This window comes from Pongo abelii, chromosome 22, assembly GCF_028885655.2.
Source record: "Pongo abelii isolate AG06213 chromosome 22, NHGRI_mPonAbe1-v2.0_pri, whole genome shotgun sequence".
NCBI classification, from domain to species: Eukaryota; Metazoa; Chordata; class Mammalia; order Primates; family Hominidae; genus Pongo; species Pongo abelii.
Window position 1 is genome coordinate 53,443,869 of NC_072007.2, and position 11,319 is coordinate 53,455,187.

General features: G+C 44.5%; 1 protein-coding gene across 4 annotated transcripts in view; it reads left to right on the plus strand.

Moving 5' to 3' along the window:
* Positions 1 to 7,987, plus strand: part of PKNOX1 (PBX/knotted 1 homeobox 1) — a 69,214-nt gene extending 61,227 nt beyond the window's left edge. For all 4 annotated transcript variants that reach the window (XM_024239296.3, XM_024239297.3, XM_054542596.2 and 1 more), the window contains exons 10-11: positions 379 to 551; positions 4,255 to 7,987. In XM_024239296.3, coding sequence (XP_024095064.2) covers positions 379 to 551; positions 4,255 to 4,466 — 385 coding nt within the window. In that variant the 3' untranslated portion in view covers positions 4,467 to 7,987. The remainder of the gene's footprint in view (positions 1 to 378; positions 552 to 4,254) is intronic.
* The last annotated feature ends 3,332 nt before the right edge of the window (positions 7,988 to 11,319 follow it).

The following is an 11,319-nucleotide window of genomic DNA, read 5'->3' on the forward strand; positions in this document are numbered from 1 at the left end:
GAAAGTCTTGCTTTTTTAACATTTTTCTTCCTTAGGGAAAATAGTGGCAGATTCACAAATTCAACAGCATCATCTATGTTGTTATGAGTATCTAGTTCACCAACATGCACGAAAGGAGTTGAGGCAAAAAAAAAAAAAAGTGCCATGGACGAGTTGGTCCTTATCTGCATGATTTTTACAACAGGCTCTGTGTTTCTGGGCATTTAGAGAATTTAGAATAGCTGTTGAGTCCTCTTAAGTAGTTATTACAGTGGAGAACTTGAGTCGTTCTTTGTAGCGTGGTTCATAGAGCAGCGTGTTTGTTAGAAGGATTTGTTGATCCTGTATAGGGTCTTTACGAAGACTGTTTTCATGGAAGCTTCTCTTTGTCGACTCCAGGTTCATCAATGCCAGAAGACGAATTCTTCAGCCAATGTTGGATTCAAGTTGTTCAGAGACCCCCAAAACAAAGAAAAAAACTGCTCAGAACCGGCCAGTTCAGAGGTTTTGGCCTGACTCTATTGCATCAGGAGTCGCACAGCCACCGCCGAGCGAGCTCACCATGTCGGAAGGTACAGGTGGACGGCCAAGGCCAGACATGGTGGACCATGGGGTGGGGATTATGAACAAGAGGCCTGGATCAGGCCTGTTAGCTGTGAGCCTCAGGTAATGTGGTGAACAAAAGTACGTGGTTCTCTTTCTTTGCAACTAAAACATGAGGAAGCTGCATTGTGGGTGCATGGGAGCTCTCAGTAAGAGTTAGGAGCACCAGTGGTAGAGAATGTAAAACACATGCTAGAGATAGGAAATCATTAATTCTGTCTCGAAGACACAGTCACGGACCGTGGATCTTCTCCTTTGCTTCTGTGTTTGCTCTCCTTTTCCCTCCGACTCCGGGTGTGGAGGAGGGACTTACCCCCTTCTCACCATGTGGCTTCTTTCTCTTCATCCTCCACACGCTTCTCTTGTTTTGGCTTATTCCCTGTGGCTCTGCCCTCCATGCCCTGACAGGCAGCCATTCGGATGTGTGTTATAGGCATCTTTCTGTTTGCATGAGGTCTTCATATTTTGGATGGTTTTGTGTGCATGTGTTTTTGGTTTTTTTTGTTTGTTTGCTTTTTTTTTTGAGACGGAGTCTCACTCTGTCGCCCAGGCTGGAGTGCAACGGCGCGATCTTGGCTCACTGAAACCTCTGCCTACCAGGTTCCCGCCATTCTCCTGCCTCAGCCTCCCGAGTAGCTGGGACTACAGGTGCCTGCCACCACACCCGGCTAATTTTTTTTATTTTAGTAGAGACGAGGTTTCACCATGTTGGCCAGGATGGTCTTGATCTCCTGACCTCATGATCCGCCCGCCTTGGCCTCCCAAAGTGCTGAGATTACAGGGGTGAGGCACCCCGCCTGGCCTGTGTGCGTGTGTTTTTAAGTGTATGTAAATGGTGGTATTTCCTCTTTCTCTTTTCTGGCAGCGATAGACCCTTATTCAGTTAGGAAAGTTTGGGGCGGTTCTTTCTTCAACCATATTTGCTGACCTTCCTCCTGCAGCCCTTTTCAGGGACTTCAGTGCCTGTGTATTCGGTGGTGAAAAGTTTCACACAGTTCCTGATGTTCTTTCCAGTTTGTTAGATTCTCTGTGTTTCATTTTGGGTGATTTCTGTGACTCTCCTTCCGCCGCACTAATCTTTTCTTCTGTACTGCTTCATCTTATGCTTATCCCGTCCAGTGTGGTTTTCATCTTAGACATTGTAGTTTTCATCTCTCCAGAAGTTCTGTTTGAGTCTTTCTGTCTTTCATGAGTCTACTTAAGTTTTGAACACACAGAATACAGTTGCTGCCACTGTTTTGATGTCCTTCTCTGCAGATTCTAACATCTGTCGGCTCTGGGTCAGTTTCAGCTGATTGATTTTCCTCCTCATGATGGGTTTCCCTGCCTCTTTTCATGCCTGGTCATCTCACTGGATGCCAGGCATTGGGAATTTGGCCTTTTGAGGTGCTGGATGTTTTCGTATTCCTGTAAGTCTTCTTGAGCTTGGCTCTGGACTGCAGTTAGGTCACTTGGGAGCAGTGTGATCCTTGTGGGTGGTCCCCAGCAGTGCTCAGGCTAGCACGGATTATCCCAGCTGAGGCCAGACCTTCCTGAGTTCTCCATCCAGTGCCTGCAGACAATGAGTTTTCCAGGCTACCTGTGTGAGCGCTGGGCTCTGTTCTCTGTAGTCTTTTCAGATGGTTCTTCCCCCAGCCTCAAGTCAGTTGCTTGAAGCAGGTGCTGATGGGTTCTCCACTGAATGCGCAGGTGACTTTCCGTGGGGGGTGCTGGCCCTCAGGTTAGGATGGGTTGTGAATCACACTGATTTTGTCTCCATTTAGCCTTTCTTGAGTTGTGTTACGTGCATTTAAACCAGAGTGTCCTCAAGTACTGCTGTGGCTGCATCCTTTAGGTTTGGATGTGTAGTGATTTCTTTAAAGAATGTATAGCTAGAAAGTTATTCTCTTTCTTTCTCCCTCTTTCTCTGTCTCCCTCTGTCAGAAAAGGCAATACCTATCTATTGAGGAAAGACATTCGAGCAAGAATATTCAGCGAAAAGTAAATCTCTCTTCCATCTGGCTTCTGCTTCTCCAGAGACAATCATTGTTACCAGTTTCCTGTACAAGCTCCAGTACATACATAATATGATATTGTACGCACAGACATGAATGAATGAATGTGTATCTCTTTAAATCTTTTTTTTTTTTTTTTTTTTTTTGACAGAGTCTCGCTCTGTCGCCAGGCTGGAGTACAGTGGCACAATCTCAGCTCACTGCAACCTCCGCCTCCTGGGTTCAAGTGATTCTCCTGCCTCAGCCTCCCGAGTAGCTGGGACTATAGGCACATGCCACTACACCCAGCTAATTTTTGTATTTTTAGTAGAGATGGGGTTTTACCATATTGGAAAGGCTGGTCTCGAACTCCTGACCTCGTAATCCACCCACCTCGGCCTCCCAAAGTGCTGGGATTACAGGTGTGAGCCACCATGCCCGGGCCTCTTTTAAAATTTTACCCAGATGTTAGCATATCACATAACACTGTCTCTACTTTCTTTCATTACTTATTAATACATCTTGCAGAGTTTTACAAATTAGTAAATGTTGGTCCACTGTATTGTTTAGTAGCATCATAGCATTCCATTGTTCAATGTTTTGTTTTATTTTATTTTTTTGAGACAGGGTCTTGCTCTGTCACCCAGGTTGGAGTGCAGTAGAGCAAGCTTGGTTCACTGCAGCCTGGACCTCCTGGCCTCAAGTGATCCTCCCACCTCAGCCTCCTGAATAGCTAGGACTACAGGCATGCACCACCATGCCCATCTAATTTTTAAATTTTTTGTAGAGACGAGGTCTCCCTGTGTTGTCCAGGCTGGCTGGTCTGGAACTCCTGGGCTCAAAGGATCCTCCCTCCTTGGCCTCCCAAAGTGCTGGGATTAGAGTTGTGAGCCACTGTGCCTGTCCTCTCCATTGTTGAGTGTTTTTGATTTGGGCCTTGCTCATGGATATTTGGGCCATTTCCATCTTCTGCTATTAGGTTTTACAACAGGCACTGGCATGTGACAAGATTTTCTTTTCTTTCACACAAATCTTCCTTCCTCTTTCTGTATTCTCCTTTTCACTTTGTTTCTCTGCTATATTCTTCTTGTGTGTCTTTCTTCTGTGTTTTTGGATTTTTTGTTATTACGGTACCTTTTGCTTCACGAATCTGTGTTCTGTTTCTCCTGGTCTCCACTGAAGTTGTTCTTAGGCCAAGGGTGGTCTGAGGCTGATTTCAGAAACAGTTTCTTTTTTCTTTTCTTTTTTTTTTTTTGAGATGGAGTCTCACTCTGTCGCCCAGGCTGGAGTGCAATGGCGCAGTCTCTGCTCACTGCAAGCTCCACCTCCCGGGTTCATGCCATTCTCCTGCCTCAGCCTCCCGAGTAGCTGGGAGTAGCTACAGGCGCCCACCACCACGCCTGGCTAATTTTTTCTATTTTTAGTAGAGATGGGGTTTCACCGTGTTCGCCAGGATGGTCTTGATCTCCTGACCTCGTTATCCTCCCGCCTCAGCCTCCCAAAGTGCTGGGATTACAGGCATGAGACACCGCGCCCGGCCCAGAAACAGTTTCTTAAATGCCTGTTGAACATTGCCTAAACATATATAGGTGTTTTTTTTTAACTTTAGGTCAAACAAGCAAACAGCACCCAATTGAGTAATAAAGTGTTTTTCTGCGAGTACTAATTTAAATAATGACACACCTTCATCCTGCTGCAGGAGCTGTTGTCACCATCACCACGCCCGTGAACATGAACGTGGACAGCCTTCAGTCTCTGTCCTCGGACGGGGCCACCCTGGCGGTGCAGCAGGTCATGATGGCAGGGCAGAGCGAGGATGAATCTGTGGACAGCACAGAGGAGGACGCAGGTGCCCTGGCCCCCACCCACATCAGCGGGCTGGTCTTGGAGAACAGTGACTCCCTGCAGTAGGGGCAGGAGCAGACGCACCTGACTTTTTAGAGTTTGCACAGCAAACATTTTACACAGTTTTATTTCTAATATGTTTTATATGTAGATATAGAAGAGTGCACTTTTGTATTTCATAGTAAGCTTAAAGCGCGTCTTTGCCGGTGCAGCGACTTCTTTCAAGTGTGTGTGTGTGTGTGTGTGTGCATGTGCACACACGTGTGTGCGTGTGTGGATTTTTAAAGAAATTCTTTAAAGGTTTAACGCTAGATTGTGAGGAATGACACACCACTCCCTCCCCACCTTGAATCCCTAATTAGATTAAGGAATAGCGCTGCCATTTTCTAAACCGTGATGCGGTTTTCACTTAGTTCTGTGGTTCCAGCAGATCTCAGTGGGCTGGTTTATTTGTGTGGCCCATGGATTTGAAAGAAGCTGCTGCACCCGAAACTGCCAGTGTGCGGTGACAACGGCACACGCCTAGACTGAGTGTGGTTTCATCGTGAGTGGATGGACGGCAAGCTTAGCAAGCCTAAGTCCCCTCATGTTCAGTGAGCCTGTTTCATTTGCTATATAGAAAAAGAAACTCCTATTTTTACCTTGCTGGAATTATTGGATAAAAAAGCTATTTTTATAAATTCGTTATGAATTGGATGATGACTATATTGAGGATAAAATTTCTAGAGAAGAAACAATACATGCTTGCTATTAATATTTCAATTTGGAATGTTCTGAATTGACCAAATTTAATGAACCTGCCCAAAGTTAGCTACCGTTCCATGGTTCTTTGCTCTCCCAGGGTAGTGATGAACATTTACTACTATAAAAGAAACAGCTATTTAATGAAATTTTGATATCTGCAAATTTTTGTTGATATGTAATGCTCAGATTGCATTTTACACTTGATCTAAACATATATCGAAAGGTATCTGCTAAATAGGACTTCGGGTAAGTGAGGTGAAATGGTAGCCAGTGATCCTTTAGGAGCTCTCACCGTACATACTCCAGTCTAATTTAAATCTGACCACAGTTGCATGGTTGCTTTACCATGTTAGCTGTGTATTGTTTTAGAAGTTTTAACTTCAAAATATGTCATGCACAGAATGTTTATTATAAACTAATATAAAATGTGCTCTACCCCATTGGCTCAGAGCTAGGGCAAACAGCAGATATTCAGACTTTATTACTTAACTAGCAGACATCCCTGGAGTCCCAGCGGTGAGTTGGTTTGGCGAGGGCGCCTCGGCAGCCCCCACGGGTTGGCTCCTACGTTTGCGTTTGTGGCTGGTCTCCTGGTGTCAGCGTTCTCTTGTACGTTGTTGCTTTCGACTTTTCAGAGCCCTCCTGCTCACTTGACCACATGAGATTTGGAATAACTGTAGGACTTCTGTTTCCTGGTAACAAGATGAACCGAGAGAGTGGGCTGGGTTCTGTTTTCTTTGGTTTTGATTTGTTTTCATTTGTTTACTTAGGAGTGGTGCTTTTTCTCAGAAAACAGGCCACGGTGTTTCATACAGAATGTCTTCATATCATCTGAAATGGTATGGCTGAAGTTCATTTGTTTACAGGGTCGGGAACGTCTTCAATTCTTGAGATTCAACAGTAATGATTGGCTGTAAGCCAAGGGACATTTTAAGCTAGTGAAGAGTTTTTTCTGGAATTGACTTTTCCCAAAAGAATATATTAATTGAGGTTAAGAAGTCAGTGGGAAACACACAGAAATTTATTTTAAAATCTTTCAGGAGCTTTAACTGAAAGACTTGGTTATCAAGTCTTTTGGGGAGAGAATGACATTTTTTTTTTGAGACAGAGTTTTGCTCTTGTTGCCCAGGCTGGAGGGCAATGGTGCGATCTCAGTTCACTGCAACCTCCACCTCTTATGTTCAAGCAATTCTCCTTCCTTAGCCTCCTGAGTAGCTGGGATTACAGGCATGTGCCACCACGCCTAGCTAATTTTGTATTTTTAGTAGAGACGGGTTTCTCCATGTTGGTCAGGCTGGTCTCGAACTCCTGACGTCAGGTGATCCGCCTGCCTCAGCCTCCAAAGTGCTGGGATTACAGGCGTGAGCCACTGCGCCCGGCCGAGAATGACATCTTAAAGCCACCATTGCGTTCCTCATTTGTGAACTGTTTTCTCATATTTTAAGTCAAGTCTACAAGATCATTTTTAACTTAAGTTCCAACTTTGTTGGACTTCTTAAAATAAGCACCCATGAAAGCCAGCCACCCCTTCCTCCTTCCCTCACCACCCTCTGTCTCTTCATCCCTCACCACCCTCTGTCTCTTCATCCCTCACCACCCTCCATCTCTTCGGCTGCCTGCTCTTTAGTGTAGATTAGTGGAAGCCATTCACAGAATGTAGACTCATGTATAGGTCACTGTTTCTTTCCCCCACTAGAAATCACATTGACTAAGCAGTGGATTGAATTTAAGAGTGCTGCCCCTGACCAGAGTGCGTACCTCTAGTTCCAGCTACTCGGGAGTCTGAGGCAGAGGATGGCATGTGCCAGGAGTTTGAGGCTGCAGTGCACTATGCTTGCACCTGTGAATAGCCACTGCACTCCATCTTGGGCAACACAGTGAGACCCCCATCTATAAAAAGAGAGCACTGCCTGAACCTTGGTGGCACTGGGAAGCTCTGGCCTGAGAGTTAAACATCCATGCTGAATGGTACAGTGTGCATTCTCTCCAGCTGAAAACTTTCTTCAACTTTCCTTAATTCTTACTAAATTCAGGAGGAATAAGATAAAGATCACTTAGAGAAAGGGTGCTTATGGACATAACCTGAGTTTCTTTTAACCTCTCTCCAATGGGTGCTTTTAACTAGTTTCTACATGGCAAGCCATTTCAGTTTGTAAAATCACTGCCCAGCATGTTTGAGGTCAGTTGGCACCTTAAAACACCTGTTCTCCAGCCCTTGGACAGTGGAGAGAATCTGTAAAAGTGTGACCCCTCTAAGATTTCATTTTAAATGATCAGATTCGGTCCCAGTTTTATTCTTGTTGAGTTTTTCCCTACGAAGGCTCCCTTTGAATGTGTCTTGAGACCCAAATTTAGCATGTTGCTATTATTCCTGCCCTGCACCTGTGGAGCAGGAGTGGCAGGGCGGCTGTGCTGGGTTCCAGCTTGCTCCTGCCGAGGGACTAGCTTGGCCTTTGCGCTTTGATTCCAGATAGTAAGATGAGTGGAAGTGTTTATCCAGTATGCAAAAGAAACTCTCACAGCTAAGGGCTCCGGGAGTTGTGTCTGTGTGACCTGAGAGTGATCCGTCTCCTGCCTGTGTGAGGTAGCAATGGGCACTTTTCATTGAGACTAACTCCAGGGTGCCCAGCGGGGGTTCTGCCCCTTGCGAAGGCCCATTCCTGGCACTTAGAGACAGAAAGAACTCAGCAATCTTTCGTTCTAGTTATATTCGGTCTTTGAAACTGACAATCTTTGAAATGTGAATACTGTAACAATATGTTTTCTTGGATTGTTGTCTTTAAAAAGGATTTTTGTGAAGCAATTGATTTATCAAAGCAAAAAAATTAAAAATAGAAACTTGCTTTATGGATGTTTTATTTTATAAAGCTCATGTCACCAAAAGCTGCTTTTCCATTTTATGTAAAACATTGAGAATGTTTTCATGTTTTCTGGTGACATGTAGGGTCTGTAGTCACCCCTGCCTATTGAGAAACTAGGACCACACTGCATCAGACTAGTCAGGTCCATTTACATGTCCAAGAATCTTTTCTTAAATTCCTTACTTTGTTCATTCATTGGCTGTTCAGGCAGAAAATGGAAACAGGTAGCTTTTATGTTTTTTATTATAGTTTTCCATAAATCTAATTATTCTGATAGTTACAAGAAGATAATGATTCATCAGTAAGGTAACATAATATAGTAAGGTAACATAACCCTTTTATAGTTCATATTATAAATTTTCATGACAAGAAAGTTCCTGAAGATTTAAAGATACATTAAAACAATTTCAGAGGGTTTTAAATCTTTGTTGTCCAGAGTGTTATAACTCCCAACAACTGTTCATGCTTAGAGGCTAAAGTCAGCAGACTTAGTATTTTAAAAACCACATCCAAAATTGTGAGTCTTGTTGGTGATTAGTAGTGACAGCTGACTGCATTGTTTCAAGAAATGTTTTTCATTGGTTTACAGAAAACTGAGGCACTGTGTTGTGTCTCCAGCTCCCTTAGTTCAGAGGTGAGAGTACGGGCATGAACTTTATTAATGTGGGGCCTCAGGCAGCCCCAACCTCTCTAGGCTTCCAGGGCTTCATTTGTGAAAAGGAAGAACTGGCTTATAAGGTTTATTCTAGCCTTACAGTGATGTTTATGACTAATAAGATTCTATCTCTCCATCTAAAGACTGATGAGGAAGTGAGTAATGTCTAGCAAATCCAGAAAATAAGAAATATTTGGATTAAATATTTAGTGTTTCACACTTTTTGAATTATATGAATGTCATAAGTAATGTCTACTGTTTTTAGCTTTCATGCCATTCTATTATATATACTCTCAGAAGAAATTATTAGTACAAGGCCGGGCTTGGTGGCTCACGCCTGTAATCCCAGCACTTTGTGAGGCCAGGGTGGGCGGATCACCTGAGGTCAGGAGTTTGAGATCAGTCTGGCAAACATGGTGAAACCCCATCTCTACTACAAACACAAAAATTAGCCAGGCATGGTGGCAGGCACCTGTAATCCCAGCTACTCAGGAAGCTGAGGCAGGAGAATCTCTTGAATCCGGGAGGCAGAGGTTGCAGTGAGCTGAGATTGTCCCACTGCACTCCAGCCTGGGGCATAGAGCGAGACTCTGTCTCAAAAAAAAAAAAAAAAAAAAAAAAATTCTTAGTACAAATTATTTTTGCCCTTGTACAGTGAGATATTTTTACCTTCACTAAGACCTAGGATAGTTGTTTAACTATCATTGTTTATAAAATCTGCGAGACTAGTGACTATATAGCATCTAAGCACATGTGACTGAAAGCAGTGAATGCTGGTCCCGGGGTGGCATCTGGGCCTGGGACCAGCTTTCCCCAATCCCACGTCTTCACCACGCAGCCCAGGTCGGTTCTGGCACCTGCAGGCTCCTCTCTGCCAGGCCCCCTCAGGTCTAGCTTTTGTAGTCTATAAAGGACTAGTTAGTGTTGCTTACTTGAATAATTTGTAAGTATTCTGTATAAAAATCATATTTAGAAGGTGTTATCTTATACAGATGTTTCCATTCTTTATCTCCCACAGCAACCCACACTCTCACGGCTTCTGCTGCGGGAAGCGCTCCTTCCTGGGATTGCCTGGCACAGTGCAGCTGAGAACTTCTCCACCTTCGCTGGCTGCTCTCCTCTAGCTCCACGGTCTCTAAAACCCAGTCTACACTAACACACGAGACAATGTAAACTGTTAAGGGCTTCACAACTTATTTCTGACATGGATTGTTGTGTTAAGATAATATGAAAGAAAACTCAGTGAATATAAAGTAAAATATTTTAAAATATAACTGATTTTTCTACAGGCCATTTTCTAAAAATGTCTAAGCAACTAAGGACTTCAACCCCGTAAAAAGCAAGAATGGTTTTAATATAAATCAGGAATTCTAGGCCAGGCGTGGTGGCTCACACCTTTAGTCCCAGCACTTTGGGAGGCTGAGGCAGGCAGATCACCTGATGTCAGGAGTTTGAGACCAGCCTGGCCGTCACGGAGAAACCTGGTCTCTACTAAAAATAAAAAAATTAGTCGGGCATGGTGGTGGGTGCCTGAAATCCCAGCTACTCGGGAAGCTCAGGCAGGAGAATCACTTGAACCCAGGAGGCGGAGATTGTAGTGAGCTGAGACCACGCCACTTCACTCCAGTCTGGGCAACAGAGCAAGGCTCTGTCCCAAAAAAAAAAAATAATAAATAAATAAATAAGGAATTCTTTTATTCCAGCATCTTTCAAAAGAAACATTTTAGGCCGGGCGCAGTGGCTCACGCCTGTAATCCCAGCACTTTGGGAAGCCGAGGCCAATAGATCACAAGGTCAGGAGTTCCAGACCAGCCTGGCCAGTATGGTGAAACCCCATCTCTACTAAAAATATAAAAAATTAGCTGGGCATGGTGGTGCATGCCTGTAGTCCCGGCTACTCGGGAGGCTGAGGCAGGAGAATTCCATGAACCCGGGAGACAGAGGTTGTGGTGAGCCGAGTTCGCGCCACTGCATTCCAGCCTGGGTGACAAGCGAGACTCCGTCTCAAAAAAAAGAAAGAAAAAAGAAAAGAAACATTTTAGTGATGGCTTTAGTTGCTTAGACATTTTTAGAAAATGGCCTGTAGAAAAATCAGTTATATTTTAAAATATTTTACTTTATATTCACTGAGTTTTCTTTCATATTATCTTAACACAGCAATCCATGTCAGAAATAAGTTGTGAAGCCCTTAACAGTTTACATTGTCTCGTGTGTTAGTGTAGACTGGGTTGTAGAGACCGTGGAGCTAGAGGAGAGCAGCCAGCGAAGGTGGGGAAGTTCTCAGCTGCACTGTGCCAGGCAATCCCAGGAAGGAGCGCTTCCCGCAGCAGAAGCCGTGAGAGTGTGGGTTGCTGTGGGAGGGGAGATGGCAGGAGGACATGGGGCTGGGCAGCCGGGAGGGACTGGTGGCCTGGGAGACAGCAGTGAAAAGGAGAGGGGAGAGCAGAGGCAGGCGCCATGGGTTCTGGGCATGGCCGTGAGCCACTGGAAGATGATATGGGAGCTTATCTTTGTTCCCTTGGGGAAGAAGGCTTTATTTTGAGACCTCAAAGGCATAAATCCTAAGGCAAAATATGGGTGATTTGGCCAGATCAAAATTCAGCTTTTCCCTGCATTGGAGGACACAGAGGACCATTAACAGGTGGTGACTGAGAGGAGC